Source organism: Vipera berus, assembly GCF_964194415.1.
Source record: "Vipera berus genome assembly, chromosome: 1".
NCBI classification, from domain to species: Eukaryota; Metazoa; Chordata; class Lepidosauria; order Squamata; family Viperidae; genus Vipera; species Vipera berus.
In genome coordinates this window covers 190,829,496-190,843,010 of record NC_138202.1, presented here as the reverse complement: position 1 = coordinate 190,843,010, position 13,515 = coordinate 190,829,496, and the positions used below count along the sequence as shown (strand labels likewise).

The 13,515-nt window shown below is 39.4% G+C and overlaps 1 protein-coding gene across 1 annotated transcript in view; it reads left to right on the top strand.

Moving 5' to 3' along the window:
- The window catches only part of COL4A1 (collagen type IV alpha 1 chain), a 144,501-nt gene that overhangs the window by 59,718 nt on the left and 71,268 nt on the right, over nt 1-13,515 (top strand). The window contains exons 13-17 of the mRNA XM_081312673.1: nt 478-567; nt 1,188-1,223; nt 9,241-9,300; nt 11,047-11,091; nt 11,302-11,355. Coding sequence (XP_081168799.1) covers nt 478-567; nt 1,188-1,223; nt 9,241-9,300; nt 11,047-11,091; nt 11,302-11,355 — 285 coding nt within the window. The remainder of the gene's footprint in view (nt 1-477; nt 568-1,187; nt 1,224-9,240; nt 9,301-11,046; nt 11,092-11,301; nt 11,356-13,515) is intronic.

Below are 13,515 nucleotides of genomic sequence, written 5' to 3'. Positions count from 1 at the left end.
AATTAAAGTTAGTAACCCAATGTTTTGGGGAACTCAGAATATTCATGAAATTACATTTTGACTAATTAGTTGTATTGATATTGGAGAAAAGTATTGATCCATCATATAGTTTCTAATATTGAAACATCTGTCTCCATCTGTGGGATCTGAGACAGCTGATCTACAAGCTCTATGTGAATCAATTATTGCAGAAAATACAGTATATTTAAGGAAACTTTTGAAACAGTTTCATTGTTTATGGAGATTGCATTGTCTTTTGATATGGGTTATCTCCTGAAATGATGGGATTGGACAGAGATAATTTAATCTTTAAAAATTACAAGTATATCCAATTTGCTCAAAGAAGATTAACTTAAAAGCAATACAACATTTGAAATGATATTAAAATGATGTATTTCCCCAAGTTTTCTAAACTAAGTAAACTACAATGCCTTTTGCTGGTTCGTTTGCCAATTTGTTTATTGGGGATATTTGCAGGGTGAGCATGGTGTCATGGGCCCTCCTGGTCCCCGAGGAGTAGATACATCGTATGGAGAGAAAGGGACCACCGTCATACAGGGAGACAAAGTAAATATACACTTCTTATTTCTTTTCATTACATTGTTTTTAGAAGCTGCCACTTATGATGAGGATTAATGACAAAATAAAAATTTAAATAAACAATGTGAGCCCCATCCATTTTTTTTCTATGTTCATTTGTAAATTTTCTCCGGAACACTTGCTCATTTTCAACTTGTGCTTTGTAAAATAAGGAAAGCTTTGTAAAAGGCCAAATTAGCCATTCCAGTTATAAGGAATGCTGTGGGCTGTAGGTTAGAAAATCCATAGTACAGATTAAAACCAACAAAGCTGATATCAATTAAGTGTCTAAATCTGTTACTATATTGCAAAGTAGAAAAAAGGGTCCCCCCCCTTATGTTCAGCTTCAAAAGTGACTTGAGGTTCAATTGTGCCCTGAAGTTGCTCAATATGTTGTCCTAAGGAGTTCAGAAAACTGCTCACTCGGGTTTAATGCTTAGCAAATCTATGTTACATTTAACAGTTTATAATAAACAGATATGTTACATGCTTGACATTTTGGGGGGGAAGGGCACAAAAGTATGCTTATCTAAATTTGGAAACTGCATTTTGTAGACATTGATGCTCTGCTATAGTAATTGGCTGTTTGTTTTTTTAAATTCTAATAGGGTGATCCTGGTGAAAAAGGTGAAGATGGATTACCAGTAAGTGGAAATCTTTCAACCCACATTCCCATTTCAAACTAATTCTCTCTCTCTCACACACACAAAATGAAACCAAATTTCAGGTTTCCTAAAATACAAAAAGAAAAAAAAATCCCTGGGAAAAAGGAAATGAAAAACAAGGGTTGGAAATTTACCTCATGATCAAAAACTCCAAAATCAAATTGCTTAAAAAACCACTTATTTGCTTCTCCATCAAAACAAAACAAAACAAAAAACAAAGTAGCAAAAATAATTCAATTTCAATGTGGACTCACCACATATATCAGCAATCCATTGCTGCAAGGCAAGTATATATCACCCTTCTGATATTGTATTAAATGTTTTTATCCTGTCCCTATGCAGGAAAATGCCACAGTTCTGATCTCTTGATAGATTCCATCTGTTGGGAACATTAGCCAAGCAAAATATTTGTGTTCTTAACTAACAGTGATCAAGCTAAGGTCATGTTAACAACTGTTTTAATTCCAGCCTCAAATGTGGCAATAGTAGGGCAAGTTAAAACTATATAAAATAACATTGCAACTTCTGAATAACAGCATGCAAACCTTATTAAACATTTTCTGAAGTATCCTATACCCATAAATCAGAATTTTCTGTTTTTATTAATCTAATTTTAAGATCAAAATAAATGAATTTCACATTCTTTAATGGGAACTTCAGTTGATTTTCAAGACAGGGTATTCAAGCTTACTATTCTAAAGTTTATGTAACTAACCAGTGCCAGTTGCATGAACTTCTTTCAACTACTCATACTAAAACAAGGTTTCCATTTTAGGAACTTGAAATAAATGTTTCAAAGGCTGTAGTGGTCATAGAGCTTTAGAGGGAGTGATGCTTCAGGAGCAAATAACCCAAATGAAAATCACTTTAATTTTAAATTCTACAACAGCTATAAAAACAGCTTTATCTAAACATAGCTAGTTTTATCCAGTATTTCTATCAGTCTCTGGTTGTCTGTCCATTCTCATTAAGTGCCAATATCAAAATTAATCCCAGAACAAAGAAAGGATATCAGTACCTGCTTGATCACAAAATAGTTTTCAAGTTGAGTCAAAGTTGGATTGAATTCTGAAATTCTATATTTCAATCAATAACTAAATTTTAATTTTAATTTTAAAATTAATAACAGCAACTTTATTATTGTCAGTAATATTATTGTCAGTAATCAATTAATTAAGTAACTGGGGTCATAAAAACAAAACAAAACCAAAAAATTCCAAAGAAGCATTAACCACCATCAAGAAAGTCTTGCTGCATGATTCACTGAAGGTGTAAGAAGAGTGAAGTCATCAACACACAGTAGCCATGCTTGCATACCATCTGCTCTCTAGTTGCCTATCGGTTGTTTCCTTGCCAAGGGTTCCTTAGTAAAGTAAATTAAGGGTCATTCTAGAGTCCCAATAACTGGAGAGAATTCCCAGAAACAAAGGTTCTGTGAGTGATCAATAATGAGACTAAAGCATCATCAGAATCATCAGAATTTCTGAATTCTGAACATCTTAATTGATCCTCAGCTTCATAGAGAATGTTAGCTACACCAGTAGAAATCTCATGACTAATTACATGATCAATTCCAAGCCATCTATAATGGTCTGTGAGAATAGCCTTGCAAGACAGAAGGGTGAGTCACAGTCTAGACAATGGTCTGATAAATAAAATCTGAGTCCTAAGGAGAAATGAGAATAGAGAAAGTTTCTCAGAAATGTCAGCCTTCCTAGGTAAACCAGGCAGAAAACAAGACCAGACGAGCTAATTCTACTTTATTATAAGGCTACATTAACCAAATCTTGCAAAACTGAAAGTACAAATATCCTGCCCTCACTTTAAGAAACTGAGCAATCAGAGCAGGTCCTTCCTAAGTTTCTTTCCCTTACCATTAAGCCAATGGGCACTCTTTCTTTGATTGTTTGATTGTTCCCTAAGGAGGATCTCTTCTATGCACTCCTCAATATCATTCCCACATACTATTACAGAAGGGACCCTCCCTAGTTCTCTGGGAAGTACAGGCAGAGGAGATGGGAAGTGTTTTCAGTTTTGCAAAAGTGTGTTAGTGTAAATGTACAATAAAGGTAAAGTAGCATTTAGTTCTCATGAATCTTTTGATTTCCTGTCTGGAATACCTTGAATGGCTGACACCAGCCTATCCCATAGTAGCTATAAAGTCTTGAGGCAGACTGAGGGGCTGATGTTTGCATGAAAGCCTTAGGATTTCCCAAGATCATACCAGAGATATTTTTGCCAGCTCATGCAGGAAAGAAATTGTGGAGTGGAGAATATACCAACAAGATTGCTACTGTGGTTCTGCAACTCAGCACCAGGTAAACTGTTCATAACAAATCAACCAATGTTTGATGTCCTGGTGAGATAATTAGAATTCTGATTACATAATCTTTGCACCAGGGATGCTGGTGTCAGGGTTCTGACAGATGAACTCTCTAAGAACTGCGAGGCATTGTTTATCTTAAAGAATTTTTAATCAAGTTGCATAGCATTGGCATGTACATGGTAAAGCCGAAATCTGAATTCTCCTCCCCTAAGCATATAGAATTAAAGCACAGTTCCCTCCTCCAGTTAACAGTCATAAATCACATTCTCCATTTAATTTGAAGGCAGACTTTTTTCCCCTTCCTCCAAACCCCCATTTCTTATCATCTCTTATTTCAAACAGCCTTGAAAAATGTTCTGCTACTGTATTATTATGTCTAATTAATCCCCAGACCCATTCTTCCTCCCCCCAGCATCATCTAATTCTAACTCTAAAAGTAACAGGTTATAGAGAAAATGGCTGTGTCTTCATATATTGTCAAAGCAAGAACATCTGATGTTAGCAGCATTGACAGCTGCTTTGATCCCTCCGTAACACCAAATAGGGTTAAGCTCCATCGTGTGCCTTTTGCCTTAAAGCACAAAATCGATGCAGAGCTGGACAAGCTAGTCAGTCAGGGGGTAATACAGCCTGTAGATGGTGGGGAGTGGGAAACTCCTTTTGTTATGCTACTAAAGGCCAACGGGGAGATCAGGATTTGCACTGATTACAAGTGCACCATTAACCGGGCACTGCAGCAGCACGCGTACCCAGTGCCAGTCATTAGCCACATATTGGCATCGCTGCAAGGGGGTAGCTTGTTTGCTAAGTTAGATTTGGCACAGGCCTATCAGCAGTTACCAGTGGATGAGCCCACAGCAGCCACACAAACAATTGTGACACATAGGGGGGCCTTTAAGGTCAAGTGCCTCCAGTTCGGTGTTAGTGTAGCCCCAGGGATCTTCCAGGGAGTCATGGAGCATATGCTCAAGGCTATTCAGGGGTCTGCCCCTATTTTGACAATGTACTTATTGCCGGAGAGTCCACTGAGGTCCTGGCAAGGCGGCTCAAAGCTTTCCTTCAGTGGTTCTGCACAGCGGGACTCAAGCTGAGGAGGGACAAATGTAAAATTGGGGTCCCTTCCACTGAATTCCTGGGGTTCTGTATTGATGCCGAAGGCATCCATCCTGCAGAGTCCAAGCTGAAGGCAATTCAGCTGGCACCAAGCCCCAGATCTAAAGGAAAGCTCCAGGCATTCCTGGGTCTCCTAAATTTTTACCACGCATTCCTTCCTAATAAGGCTGCAGTGGCAGAGCTGTTACCTCAGCTCTTAGACAAGAACACCCCATGGACCAAGGTTCAGGAAAACAGTTTTAAGGCAGTAAAATCACTACTATCCTCAAATTCAGTGCTCATGCACTTTAAAGAAAACTTGCCAGTTTGTATTGTGTGTGACGCATCCCCTTATGGGGTTGGAGCTATACTAAGCCATTTGTCAGATGATGGGACTCAGTCCCCTATTGCTTACTATTCAAGGACCTTGTCCTCAGCTGAGCGCAATTATGCTCAGATTGACAAAGAGGGTTTGGCCATTGTGGCCAGGGTTAAAAAATTCCACAACTATTTATACAGCCGCAAGTTCAGTCTTCACTGACCATAAGCCATTGCTTGGGCTATTTACCACAGACAGGCAGACGCCTCATATACTTTCCCTCAGAATGTTAAGGTGGTCCATTTTTATGTCAGCCTACAGCTATAGGCTGATTCACAAACCTGGCAAAGACATGGGCCACGCAGATGGCCTTAGCAGGTTGCCATTGCCACACTTGGAGCCAGATCCGCTCGCATCTTGTCCATTCAAGATTTGCCTGAACTTCTTCTCCATGCAGGGGATGTCACTGCGGAAACAACAGCAGACAAAATTTTAAGCAGGGTGCTGTCCTGGGTTCACACCGGATGGCTGGAAAATAGCCCGGGACCAGAATTCCAGAGCTATTGCATACCTAGACATGAGCTTTCAGCTCATAAGGGGTGCATTCTTTGGGGAAGCAGGGTTATTGTCCCCAGTTAATTAAGGCACAAAGTGTTCCAGTCTCTGCATGAGGGCCATCCAGGTATCGTCCAGATGAAAGCACTGGCATGGAGCTACCTTTGGTGGCCAGGGTTAGATAAGGCTATTGAGGCCCAAGTAGATGGGTGTTACACATGTCAATAGTCCAGACCAGAGATGCTGCAGGCCCCTGTCCACTTATGGGAGGAGACACAAACACTGTGGTCAAGGATTCACATTGACTTTGCTGGGCCCTTTCAGGGACAGTTGTTTTTGATAGTGGTCAACAGCCACTCTAAATGGTTGGAAGTAATTTTTATACCTACTATGACTACTGCTAGGACCATCCAGGTGCTTAGAAAGCTTTTTGCTACACATGGGCTGCTGGACGTCTTAGTTTTGGACAACGGGCCCAGTTCACAGCATCTGAATTTCAGGCCTTCTTGAGGGCCAACCTCATAAGGCACACAACATCGGCTCCCTTTCACCCCTTGACTAACGGGCAGGCAGAACGCATGGTTTCAGGAGATTGGCACTATAGGCTGGCTGATTTCTTGCTATGCCGGCACACTAGGCCATGCACAGCCATGGGCAAAAGCCCAGCAGAGCTCTGCTGGGGAAGAAGACTGATCACGAAACTGGACAGGCTGCACCCTGACCAAGTAGCAGCAGACACCGCACGCCCAAAGGCACCAAGGGGGTTGCATGTGGGTGATTGGGTGTGGGCTCGGAACTACGGGCATGGGGATTTGTGAGTGCCTGCTAAAATTGTTAATATCTCAGGACCCCTCTCCTATGAGATGGTCCTGGAGGCGGGGCGAGCCATTCGCTGACATATTGATCAGCTGCAATGGCGGTTTGCTGAACAGTCACTAACTGAGGACTCCGCAGAGGGTCCGCAACAAGAGCCGTTAGCCAGCAGTCTAACAGAGCAGTTCACATTCTCTGAGGATTCCTTCAGACATTACAATGGGGAGGTGGCCGTAAATGGACACAGTCTGGAAGTTCAAATTGGGTCTCCAGATGGGGAAGGACAACTCAAACTGTGCAGCAGCTCCGCTGACCCAGCTACTCCACTGGACTTTGGTTTGTACCGACCAGGAATGGCCAGCCAAAGGAATTTGAGTCAGTTCGACTCATTTGAACCCAAGAGTCCTGGTCTACCCAGCCCGGCAGGCAAGCAGGTTGACCGGGAGTTTCCCGGAACCCCCAGGTGTTCTGAGCAGTCTCGTAGACCACCGAAATATCTTCAAGATTATGTTAGTAAATAATGTGTGTACATTCTAGGGGGGAGGGGTGTAATGTATTGGGGGTTTTGCTTGTACTGATTCACGTGTCTGTTTAAATGCTGCTTAACAGTTACTCAATGGTGTGTCTGTGTAACAACTACGGACCAAGCCAGACTTGTCTCCAGGAATATCACTGGTAGATTTGGGGCGGGAACAGGTTCCTTTAAACCTATTGGCCGCCGCCTAGTGGCCAACCGTATAAGTAGCTGCGCAGCAGCCTCTGATTCAGTTCTGTTCCTGTTTACTTCAATAAAGCATGTTACTGTTTGGAACCTTCCGTCTCACTCAATGCCTGCAAAGAACCAGCTACACAACACCCAGTATTGTCTTACTTTGCTTAATAGGCTAATTCTGCTTGGGAGAACCCCAACAGGCCTCTCTTGTGTTCTGTTCTCTTTAAAAAGAGGATATGCTCCTATTAAATACTTTTGAATAAAGTACTGATTAAAAAAATCCACACAACCTATTAAAAGAAAAAAGTTGCATTTCCTTTTATAAACAATTTTTTATTTTATTCAAAACATTAAAATACAAACTTTAAAAAAGAAAAAAATACAAAATTAAACAAAGCTAAACAACACTACACCAAAAAAGTGCATAAATAAACCAAACCAAACAGACATATACATAAATTGTTCCTCCTAGTTGAATACTGATAAATATATTTCAAAGATAATAACTTCCCCCCGCCTTGTGAAGCAGGCACACAATTTGTAAATTTCTACAACACTACTTACCAACTCACTTAACCTGACATCTATTTAATATATGAAAATATAGTTAAGAGGTAAAACCAATAGCTACTGTAAATCAAACTTCCAGACCCTATGTCAACAATCAATGTATTGCATTTCCCTCACAAAAGTCCACAATGGCTTCTGGTTTAGCAAAAGTGACCACAATCATTGTCTTTGGTCCATCCAGGACCAAATATCAATAAATCAATAAATCAATCAGAATAGAGCTGGAAGGGACCTTGGAGGTATTCTAGTCCAGGCGTGTCAAACTGCCAGCCCACAGGCCGGATGCATCATACTGAAACTGCATCCACCCCATGTGACATCGGGAGTTTGACATGCCTGTTCTAGTCCAACTCACTGCTCAGGCAGTAGATCCTATACCATTTCAGACAAGTGATTGTTTTCTTTTTAAAAACCTTCTTAAAAATATCTTTGATTGATTCTTAATAGTAAGTCTTTTCTTTAAAATATTAAACAGAATCTTTTCTAACAATTGGATTCTATTCCCCTAGATCACAAGTCTCTGTTGTGTGTATCTCCACAGCATTTGTTATATGGGGATGTGCTGGAGTTTTTATTGGGGATTTTTATATTATTCTACTGTTTTTAGCTCGGGCTCTTATTTAATTCTTTTTTTTTTTTTGTATTCTGTATTTTTATATGTGCCCTGTTCACCGCCCTGAGTCCTTCGGGAGAAGGGCGGTATACAAATATAATAAATGAAATGAAATGAAATTTGTTATACAAAAAAGTCTCCTATAAATTGTAAGATAGCATCTCCTAACATTTGTTTTCCAATTGGGTATAATGAAACCGTTCCCCAATCTCCCTCAATCTCCTTAGAAAAGTCAAGTTCATCACTAGTTGTTCTGTCAACTTTGACTCTTTAGAATCCATATCTTTCTCTGAGTCCTCTAACCAACTTGTACTTTCTCAGTCAGCCTCATCTTTCAGGGTTGCAAACAGCAAGTTACATTCCAATCCATCTGGTTGTAAATCTTGTTGTAACGCTGTTACTTGTATCTGTTTACCATCTTCTAAAATCATGGTTACTTTATCAAGCTCTTCATCCAAATTTTCAAGCTGACCTTGTAAGTTGGAAAATATTCTTTCTGCCTAGCTTTTCCAATAAACTATGTCTTGATATATTGATTGCATTTTGACTATATTTGATATAGTCCAAATTATTTCAGTAGTAAAACTTTTACAGCTAGGACCTTTGCAGCCAGCCATAAACAGCTCTTCTCAAAGAACATAAAAAAGAACCCACTTTAACATCCAGCAGGGGGTTAAATTAAAACAGCATTCAACTGGTAGTTTAATGTTTGAAAGTAAAAATCAGAAGAAAGAAAATATATATCAAAAAGTGCAGTTAAAACCCAGGCATTCTTAAAAAGCAGACAGTGGAAAGGAAAAGATGGAGACTTGATTCCCCGACCACTCCCCTCTAGAACTGTTAGCTTCTAGGTCCTCTTCTCAGGTCGCTCCACAGTCATCCAAAAGTCATCACGTTCACAGTAGTGCAAAATCTGTATTTTGTTTGTGGAACTTATACTGAACATTTAATTTTAATTAACTGTACTAATGCAAAATATCTGCCATTTTTTAAAAGGGGCCATCAGGCCGGAGCGTCAAAGGGGAAAAAGGGGAACCTGGGAAACCTGGTCCACGGGTACGTGCATTTTTTTTATTTTTTTATTTTTTTGCTTATCTAGCCATTTAGGTACTTTACCTTAGGGAGTTCCACAAATGGAACTGATTTCTTATTTAAATTGTGCATCGTCTTTTGAGGGCTTTGCAATTTCCTGTTTTGTTTTGTTTTTGCTATTTTAAAAATTAATTCTGTAATGATCAAAGGGCTGAACATATATTTCCTGGTTGGGGTTTGATGCGGGGGTGTTTTTGTTTTCATGGCAGAAGCCATTTTGTTATGGTCCCACTGAGTTTTTCATTCAGAAAGGAACCATAGAAGAATAAATTAAAGAGGACAAAATATATTAAATGAAGTAGCCATAAATTTCACTGGGGTGCGTGAAAGGATCTTCAGCAGCATTTAGTCTCATGTAAGCTATTTGTTGTAGTTTTATGTTTTGTGAAGTTCTTCGCAGCTAACAACAACAACAAACAAAGAAAAAAAACATTGCTTTCCACAAAGAATGATGAAATCTACATAAACACATAGGAAAGCACCATTTTAGATGCAGTTCCTCATAAAACTCTGGAAAGTCTTCACCAGAGATGCTTTGCAGTATGCAAGAGCTATGCAGAAGCACCTCCTGTCTGCCTGCATCTGAGTGTATCTGCGACACTTCATCTGGCTTATGTGTACACCCATTGTGGGAACAAGTAGGAGTTGTTGGGTAGAAGTTTGCAAAGCAGCTTTGTGACCTTGCAAAAGATTCAGCTGGTTTTAGGGATTTAAAGGAGGTGTTTTATTCATTCCCTTAAATATTTTTATTTGTTACTGTGACCAAAACTACTTGAATGAAAGTTTTTAAAAAACAAAACAAAAAAAAATCAGATGTGGGCAAATTTTCCTTGTAAAAATTGTAAAAACTTCCCGTTATACCATAAACCTGACTGATGAAGGCACCCCAGAATTTCCCCATCAGCCTGATAGGCCCCACTGTACTTCCAGCACCCTGGAATAGCAAAAGGGCTTCCCAGACTTTTAAAATACACTTTGATGAAATTGGTGGAAGGTTTTCATTGTTGTCATTTGCCTATTTGTTACTATTTGATGGGGAATGGCTGAGAGGAAGTTTTAGTTGGGAAGAGAAAGGCGGCTGGCCTTTCAAAAACTGGAGCTTTCTTTGAAAAACATTGCTTGCTAACTGCAATGAGTTTCAGAATAGTGACCGTCGGTATCCTGAAAAGGGTTGAAACTGTGTGAATAAGAGAGTCTGTGCCCTTACAATTGCAGTGAGTCTGTTACACAATCCGGCAGAAGTGAGGGAGTAAGTGTACATGTGGCTGTGGAAAAGTGTCCCATGCTCTGTGCTTACAATAGGTTCTGCTAGAGATAGAACTGCCCATAGCCAGTTCTAACTCTGATCAGATATACTATGTGTGTATTTCAGGGGATATTTTCACATCAAAGTGACTCAGTCACTCTTTTCCAAATAAATCTTTTCCAAATCTATGGAAACAGACTGAATATTTGAAAGAAGGATACTTACCTGGATGAGTAGGAAGTCATCTGGAGGTTCACTAGGATATTAGAGAGCAGGATTAGTTGATGATTCCACAGCATTATTCCCACCATTTTTTCCAAGACTCTGAGAAAGCTTGAAAACACTGATTATTGTGCAGGGAAATATTGTGTGCAACTCGTTAATTCTTCATTAGTCTCAGCAATCCAGTAGTAGAAACAAGAATTCCCATGTTGACTAAATAAATAAAATTATTCATTTTACAGGGAAGACCTGGAAAGGATGGAGAGGATGGAGAGAAGGGAGAACGTGTATGTAGGTCACTTTATCATAAATATCATATTCATTTTCATATTCATAGAAGATTTGCTGCTGGTAATTCTTAATTTCAAGATAAATACCTATGCATGTCAGTTTTGTAAAAATAACTTCGGACAATCTTTAGCTTTGTTTTGGGAAAGGAGAAGTCATTTACAATGATTGTATACAAAACAGGCCTTTTCTTACTGTGATACCTACAGGGAGTACCTGGTCAGGCAGGAATTCCTGGACATCCTGGTATACTTGGACCTAAAGTAAGTAGTCACCATATAGTAAGTACAATAAATCAAATAAGCGAGTGTGTGTGTGTGTGTGTATACATATGTGTGTGTGTATACATATGTGTGTGTGTATATATATATATACACACATACATATATAAAAATAAGTACTGTATGTGTGTGTTTGTGTGTGTGTGTGTGTATATGTTTGTGTGTGTGTGTGTGTGTGTATGTCTCGGGTATATTCATATTTAAAACTAGAAAGAAGGATCACTAAGACTAAAAATTTATTAAAACTGAGCTTTCGTCAGCGCCTGCTGACATCATCAGAGTATAAGCCAGGATTGGGAAGCAAGTTCTTATAGTCTGTGAAGCCAGTAGTTTAGATAATGAGCATGTTATGGGTCTGTTCGCCTCCAGACAAGGCTCCATGAGCATGAACTGGCCATTAAACGTCAAGAAAAATTATCTCAGGTATGGGCTCACACCACTGAGCACAACCACACTTTCAACTTCAGAAAGGCCAGAGTCATTGCTCATGACATAACCAAGGGCATCCACTTGTTAAAAGAGGTTTGGCTATCCAACCAATATTCCGTGAACCAGCACATTGAGCTATTACCAGCTTACCAGATGCTATGCACCGGTATGAATCATCATGCAGGATGACTGAGAGGATGAACCAATGACCACCTCCCCCCCACATGCACAAGGGAATAGAGGATCGTAACCTCTCATCAACGGATGCATTGGCACAGCAAGAGTTAATGAGAAGGCAGACTGAGTCCATGGACAGCAGGAGAGGACATTTGACCAATGGGGATAGCGATGCCAGCACCAGAGAGGAAGGACCAGCTGAGACGGCAGCAGCGCACACAGAAATGTCAGACGAGCAGCAAGATGACTGCACACGGCAGGACGAACGCTTCTGGTGGGCGGGGTGAGCGGAGAGAGGAAGAGTGCCAAAACTCAGACAGATATCAGCGAGTCCAATGGAAATAGGAACAATGCAATTGATTATGGGAGGGTTGGGGCCGAACAGACCCGTAACACACTCATTAGCTAAACTACTGGCTTCACAGAGACTATAAGAACTTGCTTCCCAGTCAGCAGGCACTGACAAAAGCTCAGTTTTAATAAATTCTTAGGCTTGATGATCCTTCTTTCTAATATATATATATATATATATATATATATATATATATATATATATATATATATATATATATATATATATATATATATATATATATATATATATATATATATATATATATATATATATATATATATATATATATGTGTGTGTGTGTGTGTGTGTGTGTGTGTGTGTGTGTCTGTCTGTCTGTGTGTGTCTGTGTGTCTCTGTGTGTCTCTGTGTGTCTCTGTGTGTGTGTCTCTGTGTGTGTGTCTGTCTGTGTGTGTGTACACATACTCATAGAGTTTATCTCAAATAATAGGCAAATCTTTAAGAGCTGAAGAATTCTCCACTTAGAATAAAAATGGCAGCCAATAATTCATGGTTCTCGAACCATTTTATCCTAATAAGCAGTATAATAGCAGGCCATAGACTGAGCAGAAAGGAATCTTTTCCTTAATCTTTTATTGGTACCCACCACTGGTTGGTAAAGAGGAAGAATCAAGGATGATTCAAGTAGTGATCTTTCAGAATGAAAGGAAGAAAAAAATGCAGCTGATTTCTGAATCATTCATCTTAACAGGATGTTATTATTTATAATTATATGTATAACTAATATAACTAGTGTTTGCTGAGCTCTCATCTGTTAGCCTCTTTTATGATTTAATCCAACAGGCACACAGGGGAGTTTAGCCACAATACTTTAATAGGTGTTCAGCTAGCAAATTGCAAAAAAGTTTCCTAATATATATGCCTCAAAATTAATTGATATTCATATTACTTATAAGAATGCCACTGGCAATTATAATGTTCTTGTTAAGATCTATACTATTGCCAATTTTCAAACCAATTGGTAAAAACCATTGTAACTATAGCCTGGATGGCCAAACATAAGTCCAAAATTTTCTATGCAGTGTGATTTTAGCTTAAACAAGCAATTTTAGGGGTAAAAGTTTCCATGATAGGCAAAATGTTCCTCTTCCTACACTCCCTAAGGCTCAGTAGCTCAGTAGCTAAGATGCTTGGCTTGTCAGCTGGAAACCTGGCAGCCCAGG